This window comes from Peromyscus californicus, unplaced genomic scaffold (assembly GCF_007827085.1).
Source record: "Peromyscus californicus insignis strain IS unplaced genomic scaffold, ASM782708v3 Scaffold_8__1_contigs__length_139910024, whole genome shotgun sequence".
NCBI lineage: Eukaryota > Metazoa > Chordata > Mammalia > Rodentia > Cricetidae > Peromyscus > Peromyscus californicus.
In genome coordinates this window covers 89,567,925-89,587,346 of record NW_026294606.1, presented here as the reverse complement: position 1 = coordinate 89,587,346, position 19,422 = coordinate 89,567,925, and the positions used below count along the sequence as shown (strand labels likewise).

General features: G+C 50.9%; 1 protein-coding gene across 3 annotated transcripts; it reads right to left on the bottom strand.

The window, feature by feature from the left end:
* Nucleotides 1–5,173: 5,173 nt before the first annotated feature.
* Nucleotides 5,174–19,118, bottom strand: Mthfsd (methenyltetrahydrofolate synthetase domain containing). Of its 3 annotated transcripts, none has more exons than XM_052728761.1 (8): nt 19,017–19,118; nt 17,167–17,270; nt 15,183–15,296; nt 13,688–13,801; nt 11,844–11,934; nt 10,703–10,815; nt 9,937–10,062; nt 5,174–7,451 (listed from the first exon to the last, which is right to left on the bottom strand). In XM_052728761.1, the coding sequence occupies exons 1-8, from the start codon at nt 19,030–19,032 to the stop codon at nt 7,005–7,007; spliced, it is 1,125 nt and encodes a 374-aa protein (XP_052584721.1). In that variant the 5' UTR covers nt 19,033–19,118; the 3' UTR covers nt 5,174–7,004. The 3 variants fall into 3 exon arrangements, with proteins under 3 accessions (XP_052584721.1, XP_052584720.1, XP_052584722.1); XM_052728760.1 differs by lacking the exon at nt 15,183–15,296 and adding an exon at nt 15,039–15,152; XM_052728762.1 differs by lacking the exon at nt 15,183–15,296.
* Between the last annotated feature and the right edge of the window lie 304 nt (nt 19,119–19,422).

The following is a 19,422-nucleotide window of genomic DNA, read 5'->3' as shown; positions in this document are numbered from 1 at the left end:
TTCGGTGGGCCGTTTGCCTGGGCAAGGCAAACAGCACTGCTGGGACCCAGCCCATATTACTCTGTCATCGTTCTGGTGTTCAGTGCCCTCATGGTGACACAGCATGGTCTGGGGGAGGACCATGTGCTGAGCCTCTCCGAGCATCTTATTAAAACTAGTGACATCACACCAGGGAGGCGGGGGGGGGGGGGGCATGTTCCCTGGCTGTCCGGGTCACAGCCATGTGGAAGAATGCCAGGTTCTTAGATGTCCCTGGAAAAGGACAAGTCGTCTGTCTTTGGGAATGTATCCCGAAAGCAAGTTCTAGATAGGCACACGGTGTCTCTGGGTTTCTGTGTGACAGGGGCTTGGCAGGACTGAGCTCTCTCTGGACCCTCAGCACCGGCTCCAGTCATCAGGCTGGGGTCAAGAGAGCTAGGCCTATGTGAAGGAAGGTAGCAACAGGGGGCCAGAGGGGTAAACCCTGGGAGGGAAGGGCAGCAGATGGGCAAGGGGCAGGGGGCCGCAGGCTGCACTTTATTGTGGAGTCTGTACAGGGAGAGCTCAAGCTGCCCTGGGATTTTGCCCCTGGCTATGTCTAACGAGGAGACAGCGCCACCTGCTGTCCATTTCTCACGGTTCCTGCTAGAACTACGGAAAACCGGATTTCGCCAGCCAGCAGGCAGCAGGCATGTATGTCCAGAGGAGTGGACTCTGTTTCAGACCCTTAGACCTCAGTTTGGGGGAGGTGGGTTATTTTTGTTTGGAGCTGAACTAACTACCTTCTCCTAGTTACATAAACGATAGGGCTTTAGGAAAATGGACTTCAGAAAAGTGGAGTGTAAAGTCACTTCCAGCCCCATCCCAGGCAGCTTTACCGTCCCTGAACAAATCCCCTGGACACCGAGACCATGTGGCCCCTGGAGAAGCAGATAATGGACATGCTGTTTTGGGGCTCCTAGCCACAAGGTGTGGTTCCAGTCCTGACTCCGACTCTTCCTCACTCTGCTTCCCTCCTGTGAGGGGTGGGTGGGTGAGAAGTAGGCTGCCAGTCTCCAAAGAGTTAACTCTGAAGAACTCAGGCACAGAGAGGGTGAGCCCTGCCTGAGGTCACACAGCTAGAGCACACTGCATGCAAACCACCACCCCGCCTCAAGGCCGTGTGTGACTTTGACTCCAAATTCTTCAACCACTCAATGTTCTCTGTGTTCTGACAAGTTGCTGTGGCTTCCAGTTGGCCTAGAGGCCCTGCTTGTGGTCAGGAGATGAGCAGGTCAGTGTTCCCCTGGGAACAGCCATTTTGCATTCCACCGGGCCAGGATCCAGGGATCCAGCCAGTGCTGGCCTGAGACCCTTATCTGGAAAGCTGCTACCGGTGGGTTTGTCCGAACCGCAGGTGGGAGCGATGTTGGATTTACCCACAGCTCAGCACCTCAAGACCGATGCTTACCGCTTCCAACCACCAAAGTATGGAGCATCCACACCACACGGGCACGTGTCAGCTCCCATTTCAACCGTCATGATTTATGGCTCTGGAAAATAAAGGACTCCATTCACAGGAGGCAGCCCTGCCTCTTCGAAGGAAAGAGGGCAGCTCCTCACCTAAGTCAGCTTGTCTGAACATCTGCGGCAGTTCCCAGTAAAACCTTGGGTGACCCGGACTCTCTGGGGCTTGGCAGCATGGAGGGATCAGAAGAGCTCCAGGGTCTTTGGGACCTGCAGTGTTGTACACAGGAGCACCCGCGAGGCAGGGGCCACAACCTAGAGGGGAGAGGGGGGGAAGGATGCAGGATGGACCCAGCACAGTGGGTGACCCTGACAGCCACGCCACACACCCAAGTCCATGTTTCCTCTGCTGTGGGAAGACTGAAGTCGCCTCACAGGGGAGGGATGGTTTTCTCTCCTGCCAAATGGCCCTGACTTGAGCCTGACACTGGGAGTAAAGGGCAACGTGGCTGAGCTCCTGGGACCTCAGCTGCCCAAGGAACCTGTATCTGCAATGATGATGATGGTTATGGTAAACCCTCTATCTACTCTTGTGAATTACTATTCTTTAGAGGAAATATTGATCTATACTTTAATATATGATTTATGTGTGCTTATCGTTATCTGTGATGATAAGTGAAACTGCATGACTGGTTACCAAGGAAGCATACACTTGCCCTAAGTTTACTGGCTTATAACAACAAGTCATCTCACGAGGTTACAGGGCTGCCTCTGTGGGACCAGTGAGGACTTCCTGCCCTCTTGGCCCAGAATCCCTTCCAAAATAGCACACCATCCTGGCAGTGCTGGATGCCTGGTCCTCTCCATAGGGCAGCTCAGCATCACCACTGCATGGAGCTGGTCCCTAGGTGACAAGCCAAACATGGTGTGACTTTAGCCAGCTTTGGGGGAAGACTTCTGGTGGGGAGAGCTGAAGTGCTTCCTTGGCACTTAAAGTCCTTGGGTGAATAGAAGAGAGCTCCCCTCATCCCACTAGCTGTAAGGAAAGGGAGTTCAGAGTGTAAGAAAGGTGACAGGAGCAGTACCCACTAAAGAATGCTGAGGACCACAGGCTGGGTGTCACCTACATGTCAGCCCTTATACAGGGGTCCTATGAAAGATCTACTTTGCAGAAAGGCTCTGGTATTTTTAACTTTGAAGGTGGGTGTGGTGAGAGACAGAGGCAGGCAGATCTCTGTGAGTTTGAAGTCAGCCTGGTCTATGTAGCTAGTTCTAGGCCAGCCAGTGCTATACAGAGAGACCCTGTCTCAAAACACCAAAACAGAGCCAGGAGTAGTGGCACATGCCTTTAATCCCAGCACTCTGGAAGCAGGTCTCTGAGTTTGAGGCCAGCACGGTCTACAGAGTAAGTTCCAGGACAGCCAGGGCCACATGGAGAAACCCTGTCTCAAAAAACAAAACGTAAATTTTATTTGTACTGAAATGTGATTTTATTTGTATACTAATAAATAAAGTTGCTTGGGGCTGGAGAGATGGCTCAGAGGTTAAGAGCACTGACTGCTCTTCCAGAGGTCCTGAGTTCAATTCCCAGCAACCACATGGTGGCTCACAACCATCTACAATGAGAGATCTGGCGCCCTCTTCTGGCCTGCAGTCATACATGCTGTATACATAATAAATAAATAAATCTTTAAAAAAATAAAATAAAATAAAGTTGCTTGGGGGTCAGAGCTAATAGCAAGCCATAGCAGAAGTCTGGCAGTGGTAGCACACGCCTTTAATCCCAATCACATGACAGGCAGATCTCTGTGTGTTCAAGGACACCACCAGCATGGAGACACACGCCTTTAATCTCAATACCAACCACAGAAGACCAGCGGCCCTGTGCCTTTAAATGTGTTTCCATGGGCCTGACCATCCAGAGTGCTAGGATAGACTGAGTGTTTGTTGTGCGTGCCTGATGGACAAACGTGCTTCACCTAATGTGACAACTAGTTTTACATCAACTGGATACAAACTGGAGTCATTTTGGAAGGAGGAACCTCAACTAAGGAAATATCCCCACTAGACTGGCCTGTGGGCAAGTTTTTAGTGCATTTTGATTGATGACTGATGGGGTGGAGCTCACTGTAGGCAGTGCCACCCCTAGGTTGGCAGTCCTGGGTTCTACAAGCAGGCTTAGCAAGCCATGAGGGGTAAGCCAGTGAGCAGTCCTCTTCCATGGGTTCTGCATCAGCTCTGACTTCTTTTGATGACAGACTTTTGCTTTTGGCCATGGTGTTTTATTACAGCGACAGAAATCCTAAGACACCTAAAGTGACCTCAAGGCTCAGCAACCTCATCTCTGGCATTCTATCCTTCAAGCCACCATCTGATTCCTCAAAATGATGGCTGCTGCTGCTCTGGCCTCTCCCGCTGGGGCATCCTGGTTTTTGTATTAAGTGTGGCTTCACCATGACTGCAGGACAGGGGGATATGCCAACAGCACCACCTGGAACTTTGACCCTTGTAACCCCAAACCTCATCTCCAATCCAGGGACTAGAATCACCTAAAAGCCAGCATTGGGAGGGTCACTTCATTCTGTTCCCATGTTCATGTGTGTGTGTGTACATATGGAGGAGACCAGAGGTCACCTTCTGCTGTCCTCTGCTCTTGCTGGTGACAATTCCCAAGTATCTGCCTGCTGCTTAGTTCCCTGAGGAGCTTCTGCTAGGACCTTGCTGGACATGCTGGAACTGAGGCATCTCTCTGTGGCTCCACTTCCTGTAAAACTCGTCTCACCTACAGGAGCCTGAGCGGCTTATCAGCCAGTCCCAACTACTTACGAGTTTTACCACTGTTATTGTGTGTTCAGTACCCATGGAGGTCGGATGAGGGTGTCAGACATCAGCAGCTGAAGCTATGGGTGCTTGTGAGCTTTGTGACATGGGTGGTGGGAGCTGAACTCATCTTCTGGAAGAGCAGAAAGGGCTCCTAACAACTGAGCATCCCTCTAGCCCCTGCTGCTACATTTCTAAAAGCCTCGTTATAACGGATGTTGGGAAAGCCATTGGCTTGCATCTTCCTGCATTAGCTAGTTTCTCATTACTATGAAGATGCCCAGAGGAGTTTGGCTCAGCTTCAGGTATCAGTCCGAGTCATGGCAGGAGGCTGAGGCTCTGTTCTCATCAGAACAGCCAGGATACAGGACAGGCAAGCACACACAGGAAGAGGCCAGTGTGCTGGCTAGTTTTATGTTAACCTGACACAAGCCAGAGTCATCTGAGAGGAAGGAACCTCAATTGAGAAAATGCCTCCAGAAGACTGGGTGGCAGACAAGCCTATAGAACATTTTCTTAGTGACTAATGTGATAGGACCCAGACCATGGTGGGTGGTGCTACCCCTGGGCTAGTGGTCCTGGGCTTTCTATGTAAGCAGGCTGAGCAAGCCATGTGGAACAAGCCACTTAACAGCACCCCTCCTCAGCCTGCACATCAGTTCCTGCCTCCACTGCTTTTGATGATCAACTGTTGTATCTCTGAGCAAAATAAATCCTTTCCTTCCTAAGCTGATTTTGATCATGGCGTTTCATCACAGCAATAGTAATCCTAAGACGGTCAGGGTGAGATCCAGCCCAAAGGACCGATTTCTTCTCAACAGCCCAAACCATTGGTGAAGCCAAGTACCACGTGGGTGGGTACCATGGAGGGGCCCAGAAACATGCACCAACACTCACAGCCTCTTTGACACCTCAGCACCTGACAAGAGTTCTTTCTGTCCATTTTTTATTATGTGCTATACAATCACAGCAACAAAGGATGCAATGACTTGGTCACATGTGGCTCACCAGCCACCTGGGGAACAAGACTTGAAGGCATCCTGAGACAGGGTACACCCTGCAGCACCCACCAGGGCTGAGACCAAGGGCACCCGGGCTTCAGTGCTGATGCCACTTTACACAAATACTCAAGTGGCTCAGATTATGTGTCAACACATCTGGATTATTCTGGCCCCAAGTGACAAGAGGTCCATACCATTTGGGTGACCTGAGTGATCATTTGACTGGAGTCAGGCTTGGCTGATTTTTGGGTAAGGGTCATCTCCCCATTTCCCAGCTCTGATGGACAGCTCACATAACACAGGATTTCCTGAGTTGCTCATGCCCTGCTGGTCTGCAGCAAGAGGGTAAAGACAGCTCCATGCTGCTAACCTGCAGTCGCAGTCCCATGGGGAACATCAATGCTAAAAGGGACACAAATGGCAGTCGAGGACCCAAATGCAGGCAGAACCCTGGGGAAAGCAGAGCAGGGAGAGGATGGAATGGCCAGTGGCTGTGCTGGGGAGGAGTGAGAAGGGGAGGCCAGGCCAGCACAGCTCGAGGCCTGCTTCTCATGTCCACGTCCTCATAGCACCTGTGACAACTTGGAAGGGATTACTGAACTAGCACAGTGTTCTCTCTCCCTCGTTCTCTCTTGGTTTATTCGAGACAGGGTTTCTCTGTAGCTTTGGAGCCTGTCCTGGAACTTGCTCTGTAGACCAGGCTGGCCTTGAACTCATAGAAATTCACCTGTCTCTGCCTCCGGAGTGCTGGGATTAAAGGTGTGTACCATCATCGCCTGGCTCTAGCAGTTTTCTAAGGCTGGGTCCCTGCAAGGAGACGTGTGTCACAGATTTTTTTTTTCTTTAATATGTGAACAAGGCTGGGTCGTGGTGGCTCACGCCTTTAATCCCAACACTCTGGAGGCAGAGGCAGGCGGATCTCTGTGAGTTCAAGGCCATCCTGGGCTACAGAGTGAGTTCCAGGACAGCTAGGGCTACACAGAGAAACCCTGTCTTGAAAAAACAAATAAATAAAGGAACAAACAAAAAATATGGGAACAAGGCCTGCCCTTCTGGGGCAAAGGACAATGTTAACGGACACTGTGGAAGATCCATTGGTAAAAATAAGAAACTTCTCAGGCATGTCCATTTGAATGAATCAAACTCTCTACATAAATGCTTATTTTGACTTCTGCCTAGGATCCACAGCACAAGTGCTCCCCCTCCTTCTCCCCATCCTTACCTAGGGACAGTGAAGCCCTAAGCCTGTTGACTTACAGCTGTGCAGCCTGGGTAGACATGACCACACAAGTGCACACTGTGGTGTGTCTGTGCTCCCCTCTCCTCTTCTGCTGGACTGGGGGTCTGCAGTGATCACAAGGACAGTCTTCTGTCTCTGCTGCCTGCCTGCCCTCGATCCCTGCCCTGGCCTCTTCTCTGCGGGCCTGTTACTTTCTCTCCTATCCTAAATCAGGTTTCCATTCTCTACCCCTTGTCCCTGCTGCTCAGTCCCTAAACCTTCTGCACCCAGAGAGCGTCACATGGACTTCACAACCAGAACTGGAACGGGTCAGAATGAGTAAGAGCTCACAGGATCCTGAGAGTTGGGCTGTGTTGCTTGCTACACATCCCCACCCATCAGGAAAGTTTGGCTCTTCCCATGAAGATAGTATAGGCCTCACAGAGCAGCAGGCTACCATCAATGGCAAATTGTCACATGCCAGAGATATCCCAACAACAGAGAGGGCATGGCTCTTCTGCTGAGGGATGCTCACCAGGTCACGTATCCCTCTGCTGCCCCAGTGCCACCCTCAAGGTGTTGGCACCTAGATGTAGGCCCTGAAGGCGGGAGGCAGCCTGCTGGGCAGCAGCTGAGTCTGCATAGTGTAGAATGGCCCTATGCTGGGGCCCCTGCCAGGTAAGCCTCAGGGGCACTGCCCCCAGCTCCTGGAGTGCTCTCTTCAGCTCACGTACACGAGCATCGTAGGGCAGGTTTTCCACACGCACAGTGGCAGCTAGTTGGGTGTCCACCCCCTGCAGGGGGCTGTGGGACCGTCCTAGGGCACCTGCGTGTGACTGTGGTATATCCCGGGCTCTCCTGATAGTGCTTGGACCTGGGCACTGGCTGCCAGGCTCGGCTTGAAGAGCAACATCCTTCCCGGCCCGCTTCTCTCGCTCACGGAGGCTCCTGAGTACTGGGATTTTCGTAAGCATCTCACAACTGACCTGAAAAAGACAGTGACCTCAGTTGGTCTTGGGGTGTCCAGGGAGTAGTCACACCAAGGCCACACCCACACACTCAGGAGGAATTCTGGCAATGTAGCACACCATATGGATGAAAGGATGCTGAAGGGCCCAGCGCAGTCTTTGGGGAGGTAAGACTCCACTGCATGTTTCATTTTATTTATTTCTGTGATGCTGGGGGTGAAGCACAGGGCTTCTCATAGGCTAGACAAGCATTCTACCACTGCGCCACAGCCCAGCCATTTCTCTTGAGACAAGCCTTCATCATATTGTCTAGGCTTGTCTGGATGTCAAATTTGCCATCCTCCTGCCTCAGCATCCAGAGTGTCTGGATGATAAGCCTGCAATACCAGGCCAGGCCTAGATTCCAATCCTTAACAGAAAGTCACCAGCCTGTAGCTCTGACCCCACAGCAGCCTAAATGAAATCCTGACATCCTGAAGCTGCCCAGGTTGTCCCTTCATGTGCCACAGTGAGGGTGGACTGGGCCTCTAGCTTCCTGGAGGAAAATGCTGGGGTTCCTTTGTGGGCCATTCACTCAGAAGAGACTCCTGCAGTCAGTGGTATTAACACGGGCCACAGAGGGCAATCCCTGCCTACCTCCAGGGGAGTGAAGGCTCCTATGGTACCTGCAGCTGGGACGGGGTCCTTTACACGCCCAGGAGCATCTCTTGGGTCAAACTGAGGCCTTGGCATACACACAGTCAGGCAGGTACGACACTGAGTATGACTCATGTAGTACTCTCTAGCAGTGGGGCACCCAGTTGCTAAATGAACAGCTTGTTGAGCTCAGTGTCAGCCTGGGGCTTTTGCACAGGCCACCTGTGGTCCTGCCGAGTTGGTATAGTTGGTCACCAACATCCCAACCACCTGCAGAGGCAATGGAAAGCAGGTCAGCATGTGGGCACAGTGTGCCTTGGAGGATGAGCCGGGGTGGGGGTGGGGGTCTGACCCGCGTGCACAGGCATGGCTGGAAGCATGTGGACCATCGCAGCCAGGTGGCCAGTGGGCTGCCTGGCCTGAGCTGGCAGATCAGCCAACAGCAGAGCCTGCAGTGGGTCAGGAAGCAGACTTGTTCAGTCCTTTCTGACACGTCTCACCCATCAGAGGCAATCTCTTCTTTAATTTTGGGGGCACAACTGGTAAACAAGCAGTTACTGAACTGAGAGAACAGCTGCGGCTCCATGGCAGGATTTCTTGTTTGGTTTTTGTTTTTGTTTGTTTGCTTGTTTTGTTTGTTTTTGCAGTTGTTGCTGCTGTTTTGTTTTTTTTTGAGGGGGGGGGTGGGATTCTCACTATATAGCTCTGGCTATCCAGGAACTCACCCTGGAGACCAGGCTGGCCTCGAACTCACAGAGATCCACCTGCTTCTGCCTCCCGAGTGCTGGGATTTAAGGCATGCGCCACCACCCAGCTCAAGGCAGGGTCTTTACAGTGCACACACATCAGCACTCAGGTGCTTTCCTATGAAGCCGAGCAGCACAGGAGCCGCAATGACAGCATCTCCTGATGTTCAGGCGACCATGGAGCCAGGCGTCACTCCTTTCTGGAACAGCCTGTTTTGAGTAGGGAGTGATGACACCCAGCATGGGGTGGGTCACTTCTCCACAAGTCCCAAGCACACTGGCACTGCCATTTTCTAGCTGCTTACATTTGGGCTAGCAGAACAGGGTTGACGCCGCTGCCCAGGCTGACAGGGCATTCTGTTTTTCCTAGCTGGCAATGAGGAACTGTCATTATGCTTTGTCAATGTGCCGCATGAAATGAAAATTCTACTTGTTAATTAAACAGAAAACAACATTTCTATGTTCTAAAACTAACCATTCTAGCCTCCAAAAATTATAACTCAGGCCGGGCGGTGGTGGCGCACGCCTTTAATCCCAGCACTCGGGAGGCAGAGCCAGGCGGATCTCTGTGAGTTCGAGGCCAGCCTGGACTACCAAGTGAGTCCCAGGAAAGGCGCAAAGCTACACAGAGAAACCCTGTCTCGAAAAAAAAAAAAAAAAAAAAAATTATAACTCAGATTTGATTTTCATGTGTCAATCACCTAGAAGTCTGCAATCCCTTGTGGGGGTTGGCAGTGTAGGCTTGTACTCCTCGCTACTTGAGAGGCCTAGGCAGTGAACCCTGCCTCCAAAATAATAATCAGCAAAGGACTGGGAGGTAGCTTAGGAGCAGAGTGCTTACCCAGCAGCACAAGGCTGTAAGTCCAACTCCACAGAACTGCAAAACCAAGAAAAAATAAAAATCTCCAGGGCATGGTGGCACACACCCTGAGGAATGATATCCAAGGCTGACCTCTGGCCTCCACACATGCACACATGAACACAAATGCGCACACGTACGTGTACACACACACACACACACACACACACACACACACACACACACACACACACACACACACAGGAAAACACTACCATGAGAGCCACCACAGTAGGCCATGCCAGCCACAGTAATGACCCACCTTGGACCAGATGATCCCTGTTGGCTTTGGGCGTGTACAGCCTGTAGCAATGACCCTGGTAGGAGTGATGATGTAGTCAACGGTGAGATCATGGTCCTCCAGAAGAGCCTCAGGGATGTCAACGACCTGGACAGGGTAAGGTGGTGACTAGTCAGGTTACAGCAGGGCCCTGAAGGAACTAAGCAACTGGAGAGATGATTGTCAGTGCCTCATCAATCAATACCTCTCACAGCATGATGCAAGAATAGGTATTGTGGAACATTACTTTATGTAAATATGTGTTACATTTGTATATGCTGTGGCATAATACTTTAACTAGGCAAAGATGTGTTACATTTGTTTAACAATGTAAAGATGTGTTGCTGTTTCACCGTGCCTGCCTAAGGTGCCTGATTCATCTAATAAAAAGGTGAACGGCCAATAGCGAGGTAGAGGGACAGATGGGGCAGAGAGAACAAGTAGGAGGAGGGATCGAGGCTCAAGAGGAGAGAGAAGAGAGAACAATGGAGAAAGAGCGGGAGATGCCTGGGGCCAGCCAGACACGGAAGAAGCAGGAAACGCAGGACATACAGAATGAAAGAAAGTTATAAGAGCTAGTGGGACAAGCATAAGCTAAGGCTGAGCACTCATAACTAATAATAGGTCTTTGTGTCATGATTTAGGGGCTGGCAGTCTGAGAAAGCCTACTACAAATAGGTGTCTCTCTCACGCCTCCCTCCCCTGGAGTGGCTGTGAGGGGTACCAACGACACATCTGCAGGACATACCTGGCAGTCATGGACGATGGTGACAACCGGTGTCCCTTCGTGGACAGCTCCCATCGACACCATCATGGCATATTCAAGATCGGCATAGCCTTCTCCCTTCCCAATTCGCCAGCCTAAGAGACAAGGCGGGGGCACAGCAGAAGTGGGTTCCTGTCAGGCCTCTGCGGAAAGGATGGGATCTAGTGTTCCTGTCGTCCACAGCAACCCACAAGCAGCCCTGGAACATGAACCCACGGGACCAAACAATCAAAGTGCACAGTGAGTAGGGGAGTCTCAGAGGCCACAGGGGGTCAAGCTCGCACTTGTGGGCCGGTCTTGTCAGCAAGACCCCGTGACAGCGGCCAGGTGCTGCGGCCCAGCTGCAATCAGCACTCGGAGGCTAAGGTGGAAGGATGGAGAGCTAAAGTCAAGTTCTGAAATCCAAAACCAAGCCACGCAAGGTCAGCGTGTGAAGACACAGAAGACAGGTCTACTCCGAAGGGCAGGTGTAGAGCTGCCTGCCTTAGGAAGAGAAGCCAGATGCAAAGAGGAGGCCAGGCTCAGTGGGGCTGCATGGTCACAGGCCTATGCAGGCAGAAGTACAAAGGACCACAGCAGTCAGCAAGCAGTAACAGTCTCTGGCTCCCAGTGCACCTGGGTTCTCCTCACCTGGAGTCTGGGTACCATCACAGCATCACCCCAGGAGGAAGCACACCACCAAGATGCCTCTCTAAGATAGGCCTGCCTGAGCTCCTCTGACGGAAATGTGTATGCAAAGGAACAAGACAAAGACACTGGGACAGAAGGGCAGCAGACAGTATGTGCAGCCTACACAGCGGGGTGAGCTGAGAGGAGGTCAAAAGGCGGGCAGGAGGCCCTACTGTTAGTGTCAACTGTCAACTTTAAAGAGTCAAGCATCACCAGGGAAACAGGACTCCGTAAATGCCTATGAGGATTATCCAGATTGCATTAGTTGAGGTGCAAGACTCACTCACTATTCTACGGTACTCATGAGATTCTGGACTGATTAGAACAGGACTAGACAAGTGACCAGTGCAGTGGCTGAGGTCAGGCATGCAGAGCCGAAAGACTGTCAAGGGGAGAGTGCACAGGGCAGGTTTCAGGAACACCGACCGACCGGAACAGCCTGTCTCTAGCTTACCTTTCTCAGACACAGCAACAGATCCCACCACAATTAAATCCACGAGGACACTGGAATCCAAGCTCACAGGGACACTGAAGTTCCGCACACCCTATAAAGGGAATTGGGAGGCTGAGCTCATGGTCTCAGAGCAGTCAGAGTGGGTGTGACTCCCGCACTACCCTACAGGAGGCAGTATCCTAGGACAGCCAGTTCCAGGAACAATTTGAGGGTGTGCCTTCTACAACTCCTATCCCAGGAAGATGGCCAGAGGGAACTGACCACACAAAGTCACTGAACACTAATGCCAAAAGAGCACCATAGGTAGAATCAGGTGGGAGCCACACACAACCAGGCCAGACCCCGCTGGGTCACAGGAGCTTCATGGCACAAGCACACCAGGATGAAGGTTAAAAACAAGGACGCAGGAGGTTATGCTCCTTAAGCTAGACATGGTCAGTACCCCTGTGTGGCCATAGCTTCATGCAAGGCACTCTTGCTCCTGCATATGTACCCCAAGTACACCCACTCATCCTGAAGATCAGAGGCCTATATACAAAGTGTGAAGGGACTGCATCTGTGTAGCAGGTCAGAGACCTGGAAAGTCTCTTCTGGGATCAGTGCACAGCCAGGATGGGTCTCCCTGGAGCACATCACAGTGCATGCCTGAAGCATCCATCCTGTTGGAGTCTTGTGCCGTCCCTCTCAGTGGCCATGAAAATAGGTTTCTCACTGCCTGAGTTGGGGCCCAGGACTGACCACTGCCCTGTCTCTGAGAATCCTGAGCTGTGGGCTTGGGATTGACCAGAACTATGGTTTTATCTTACTTTTCATCTTTTTTCTTTTTCTATTTCCTTCAGTGCTGGGATGGAATCTGGGGCCTCACACATGCTGGGGAAGGGCTCTAGTGAGCTGAATTCCACCTCATCCCAATATATTTTAATCTTTATTTTGAAATGCAGTCCTGCTACAACGCCAAGGCAGGTGTCAATCAGCAGCCCATCTGCCCCAGCTTCCCAGGAGGCTGATTCCAAATGTGTACCACCAAATCCAGCCCTCCCTAACTTGATCCTCTACACACACATTTTTTTTTTTTTTTTTTTGGTTTTTCAAGACAGTTCTCTATGTAGCTTTGCACCTTTCCTGGATCTCGCTCTGTAGACCAGGCCTGCCTCTGCCTCCCCAGTGCTGGGATTAAAGGCGTGTACTACCACCGCCCAGCCACATATTTTATCTTTATAGCATACTGTATTTTTGTAAGCCATAGCCAATTCTATTTTTTTCAATAAGAAAAGTTATCAAAAAATAAAAAGTCATTCAACCTCAAGGTAAAATCCCTTTATAAGGGATAAGTAAAATGACATGTGGTTTATGGTTCTTAAAAAACAAAACAAACAAAAGAAAAAGTATAAAATGTTATTTAACGTAAGATGCAAATCCTGGTCCTCTAACACATCAATGAATTTACAGACTCCAGTTTAGCTGGATGGACTGTGAAGTATCTGATGACGTGTAATCATGCTCCTGTCAACAGTTACAACTGACAGGCACTTTCCAGCCTGCTCTGCAAAGAGGGCCCATCCTACTCTCCACTGCAGCATCTAAACAGGTGGGAGCAAGCACAAGTGCACAGCACCAAATCTACCACAAGAGGGCACCAGAGTGCCTGATGCTGGGTCTCACCAGCTCCTGAACAAGCACTTCTAACTAGCCGAACCATCTATTCAAATATCTACTGCATGGGCAGACCTGCTGACTACTTTAACACTGCTCTCGTGGCTTTGTGTAAACTCTACGGTGTTCTATTTTACAGTAAGCTGACTCATGAGGACGGTCCCCCAGGGAGGGGGGCTTCTAGCACTCACCTGGGAGGTGGCACATTTCCTCAGTATGTCTTTAGTGGCTCCAGGAGGTGGTGTGATCTTATTAAACAGCCCTGTCCTCAGTCGTGGTGTTGGGACCAGCAGGGTCTTTTTGCTCTTTGAGGGAAATGACAATCAATTACACAGCAAATGCATGTTTTCCCCAGGAAGAAAGGGAATCTCAACTAAGGAACCTGAGCACACCTGGGCCACTGGAGGACTGCTGGTGACAGTACAGTGTCCATCCCCAGTGTCCCCTCCCATCAGCAACGGCTCCCGATGCTCCTTGCTGTCCTCACTGCTGTGTGGGGTGTCACTCAAGTTCAAACACCATCTCACTGCCTGGGAAGTGAGGCTGATACTTCTGTGCCTCCAGGAAGCCTCCTTCAATCTCATGGGCCAGATCCTGCTCAGCTTAGAGCACCAGGGTAGGAGTTCCACACCACTGTTCCTCTCAGCACAAAGGCCTTATGACCTTCCTTAGCGCACAGTGTGGAAGGTGTCCTGCATAGCTGAGGCTTCTGCCACGTAATGTGACAGCAATGGGGGACCAGCAAGTCACTCCACAGCATCTGGCAGTCCCAGGCTGGTTTCCAAAGCCCCTGTGCCTGACATTCAGTGCCAAAAGCAGCAGCAGACTTGGTTCAGCAACGCTATGTCAATCATCACATTACATTAACTGTGTCATTCAGTGATACCTTTGTGGCTCTGCCTGTATTCACTTTATCTGCTTTCATTATTATAATTGATTAAGAGCTATGAGCATTAAAATGCACACCAAGGGCTGGGAGATGGCTCGGTGGTTAAGAGCACTGACTGTTCTTCCAGAGGTCCTGAGTTCAATTCCCAGAAACCATATGGTGGCTCACAACCATCTGTAATGAGATGTGGTGCCCTCTTCTGGCCTAAAAGCATAAATGCAGGCAGAACACTGTATACATAATAAATAAGCAAATCTTAAAAAAAAAAATGCACACCAAACTTCTCTTCTCATACTAAATGAGATGATAAAAAGTAGTTGGAATCAACGCTGGGGGTGCTCTCTTTTCTTTGAGAAGTAGTCTATACATTTGTTTGTTTGGTTTTCAAGACAGGGTTTCTCTATGTTGCGCTGGCTGTCCTGGAACTCACTTTGTAGACCAGGCTGCCTGCCTTCCAAGTGCTGGGATTAAAAGTGTGTGCCACTACCACCTAAGACAGTATTATATTTATAACTGAGTTGTTTGTTTCAAGGAATTAGAACATTACAAATTAAAACTGCAGTCACAGCATTTTACCTAGATACACTGCACGCACTCAGCAGTCACTGGAGTGAGCTCTCCTGACTGAGGGCAGCTTGGGAACGTGGAGTTACCTGCAGTGCCAGCAACCGGACACCTTCCAGGGGCTTATCAGGGTCCACTTTCACCTCCTGTGTCCCAGCAAACACTTCCAGATCTTTGATGCTTTGGCAAGCCAGGTAAGACCCCTAGTTAGGCAAAGACAGAGCTGCACTCACCTCCAGCACGAGGAAGCGGGCATTTCTCTGAGGAGCATCAGGATTGACTTTAATGGTTCTCGCCACACTGAAAGCATGCAGGTGTGGGAAATGTTCTGCAGCACAAGAAGCACCCTGTGTGAATGTGACTACATGTCACCGTGAGGACACGGGCCAGCTACAGCTTAGGGATCACAGCCCAGCATCTACCCAGATACAGGAGCCCACATTCCCCCAAGAAGACACCTCAGAAAGAGCACAGGATGGAAAGGGACTAACCCAGAACTCAGCTTTTTGTTTGTTTTTTATTTTTTAAAGATTTGGGCTGGAGAGATGGCTCAGAGGTTAAGAGCTTGGCTGCTCTTCCAGAGGTACTGAGTTCAATTCCCAGCAACCACATGGTGGCTCACAACCATCTGTAATGAGATCTGGTGCCCTCTTCTGGCCTGCAGTCATATATGCGGTATACATTATAAATAAATTAATCTTTTAAAAAAAAAGATTTATTTATTTTATGTGTATGTGTGCCTTATCGACTTTATGCCAGAAGAGGGCATCAGATCCCACTATGAATGGTCATGAGCCACCATGTGGTTGCTGGGAACTGAACTCAGGACCTCTGGAAGAGCAGCCAGTGCTCTTAACTTCTGAGCCATCTCTCCAGCTCCAGAACTCAGTTTTTAAGGGAAGAAAACTCTAAAAAGCACAAATCCCAAGGGCAGAGTCTGAGGGATTACCCCAGAACGGAGCTCATGTAAGCACCACCCAGTCAAGGAGTAGGATGCCCAGAGACCTCCTTCGCCAGCTTCATTCACTCCAGAGACCATGAGCTCATCATCCTGAGCTTCCTGTGCCCTCTTCTCTGCACTCCATGTCCATCTGTCTCCCACAAAGCATAGAAACAACTAAGACCACAGAGAGGGATGGTCTCCAGAGGCCCTGCAGTCTGAAGCCAGTTCATCCAGAACCAGAGCTAGGCCAGTGTAGGGAGAAGGTTCAGGCAACATGGGGTGCTGGTGGGCACCAGGTCCTAGGCCAACCAGGGCCTTGGTCTATCTTCACAAAGCACTTCAGTTCTCTTCAAAAAGACAAACCACAAACCATTTATGCTGCATGCCGCCCTCCCCACCCCACTCCCTGCCAATCTCTCTGTCTGCCTCTCTGAGACAGGGTCTTATGTAGCCCAGTCAGACTTCCAACTCACAATGTAGCTGTGGACGACCTTAAACTCCTGATCCTCCTCCTCTGTCTTCCCAGTGCTGGGATAACCAGCCTGAGCCAGCACCTGGCTTACACTGCCTCTTTCAGGCAGACTATCAGCAAGAGTCATCTTAGGTTGACTTATATTTTGAACAGTTAAGAAACTGAGGCCCAAGCCGGGCAGTGGTGGCACACGCCTTTAATCCCAGCACACGGGAGGCAGAGCCAGGCGAATCTTTGTGAGTTCGAGGCCAGCCTAGTCTACAGAGTGAGATCCAGGACAGGCTCCAAAGCTACACAGAGAAACCCTGTCTCGAAAAAAGAAAAAGAAAAAAAAAAGAAACTGAGGCCCGGGTTGGGGATTTAGCTCAATGGTAGAGCACTTGCCTAGCAAGCGCAAGGTCCTGGGTTTGGTCCTCAGCTCCGGGGGTGGGGGTGGGGCGGGGGAAAGAGAAAAGAAACTGAGGCCCAGGGCTTCAGATCATATGATGCTTCTCTGGGCACTAAAGGCTGGGCTTCCTTCTGGGGGTTCCATAAGCCCCTCCATAAGTGGCTGAGAGAGGCCAGCTCTGTAAAAAGTACTGGTAGTACAGTCTAACCCCTCCACTTCCACAGAGAGGTTGTGCCCCACTGGGTGATGGAGGGAATGTGTCAAAACACAAAGAGCCCTCCAAGCCCTCTTCTGCCTCTGCTCATTGTGCCTCTAAAATCAATCCTAACAGAAAGCAGAGGGGCTGTGTCACTGACTTTACTCTCCCAGGGAAAGCTTGATCCCCTTCTAACAACACCAGGAACACTACTGTACCTTAAAGTTGGGAATCCTGTGATGAACAGGTCTGGGAAAGTCAGCTAAATCATGTGATTCCATATAGTCCCAAATTTGTTCACGGATGCCTTGCTTGGAGACACCTACGACAAAAAAGGTCTGTGACTTACTGATAAAAAGGAATCCCACAGTGCACGCGGCCACTTGTATACCTGTCCTTATGACAACACCGGCACAGGCGTTTGTGTCCACACCAAACCAGCTTAAGGAGCCAAGTCTCTCTTCAGGGCAATGGAAATATTAGTTTCCCTTCGAGCTCCCTCACCAGTTGAGAGAAGAGCTCCTACTCAGCCTCCATTTCTGCCAGGAAACGGGAGCATGCTGGAAAGCAAAGCTGTCAAGTCATTTGTATTTCCTCTGCAGTACTAGAGGCTCCAGCATAAAGCGTTCGTTCCACTGATGAGCCACACACCTTTTTGAGGAAGGGTGTCACTCTGTTGCACAGACGGGCCTCGAACCTGAAGTGCTCTTGCTTCAGCCTCCCAAGTAGCAAGAGGTACGAGTGTGTACCACCAGGTTTGGCTAGAATGTATGCAGTCTTTTTAATTATTTAGTGGTGCAGTGGGTCAAATTCACGGCTTTAAGTGCATTAAGCAAGCACACTATCACTGAGCCCCACCCCCAACCTATCCTTTTAAATTTTTTTTTTTTTTTTTGGTTTTTCGAGACAGGGTTTCTCTGTGTAGCTTTGTGCCTTTCCTGGGACTCACTTGGTAGCCCAGGCTGGCCTCGAACTCACAGAGATCCACCTGCCTCTGCCTCCCGAGTGCTGGGATTAAAGGCGTGCGTCACCACCGCCCGGCTAAATTTTTTTTTTTAATTTTATTTTTTTTTAGGTTTTTTGAGACAGGGTTTCTCTGTGTAGCTTTGCGCCTTTCCTGGATCTCGCTCTGTAGACCAGGCTGGCCTCAAACTTACAGAGATCCGCCTGCCTCTGCCTCCCGAGTGCTGGGATTAAAGGCATGTGCCCCCACCGCCCGGCCCTTTTAAATTGTTAAACCTCACAAGACTGGTGTGTAGAAAGCATATTTGTCTTTTCTTCCCTCCCCCCTCGAGACAGGGTTTCTCTGGAGCTTTGGTTCCTGTCCTGTATCTCGCTCTGCAGACCAGGCTGGCCTTGAGCTCACAGGGACCCACCTGGCTCTGCCTCCCTAGTGCTGGGATTAAAGGCGTGTGCCACCACCGCCCGTTGTCTTTCTTTTTAAAAAGATTTATTATATATGTGTGTCCGCGTTTGTTTACGTGTTTATGTGCATAACCAGCAACTGCAAGGGGGTAGGGGCATGCAGGTGCCAACGGAGGCCAGGGGCCAGAGGTCACTGGGTCCCTTCGCTTGGAATTGGAATTGTGAGTTATCTCATATGCTTGCTGGGACTGAACTCCAGTCCTCTGTAAGAGGAACAAGCGCTCTTAACCGCAGAGCTCTCTCTCCAGCCCCAACTATTGTCCTTTGTAAACTCTGTGGCATCACAGCGCTTGCAAGGGCAGATTCCAGACTGGCAAGTGGATGCATTCCAAACTTTCGCTGCTTGGTACATATGCTTGCTCGTTTAAAATGCTTTGTAGCGCGGGGCAGTAAATACGCTGCGCGGGTACTCGACGCTGAATGATCCCACCTCCCATCCTCACCCCAGCTCTGGCTAATTTAAACGTGTCTAACCCCACTGGGTGAGGGTCGGACTGATTCTCCCTCGCGGCTGTCAGCCTGGGCATCACAGCCCTAACAGGCCGAGTCGCACCCTCGCACCCTCCACACGCCACGTTCGGACCACGGGGACTTCTGTGCCGTCCCAGCCTCGGTTTCCCCCGCTGCCCTCCGCGTTCCTCACCCGTCAGTGCCTCCATGGCCAAGAAACGTCACAGTGCGACGCCTCTCGCCGCTCAAGCTGGCGCTTTCAGTGACGTCAATCGCCTGCGCTTCGAACCGCGCCTGCGCACTGAGGCTAGATGGTCTCGGGCACACGCATGCGCAGTCGACGCAGCGGGCGGGGTTCCCGCTCTGGGCTTGCGTTCTTCTCTAACTTTCCACTTGCCAAACTCTGCAGAAGCACTCCACGCCTTAGTGGATTTGAGGTCGCCACTAAACAAGGATGCCCGGGACTTCCCGAGGACACATAAGCACACAGCACGCATGCATTCGTATTATATGGAACATCCCCTGGGCCCACTGTAAGAGACTGGTATTGACTCAGGACCCCCAAGACCAAGTTCGCAGCACAAAGCAGATTTATTTGC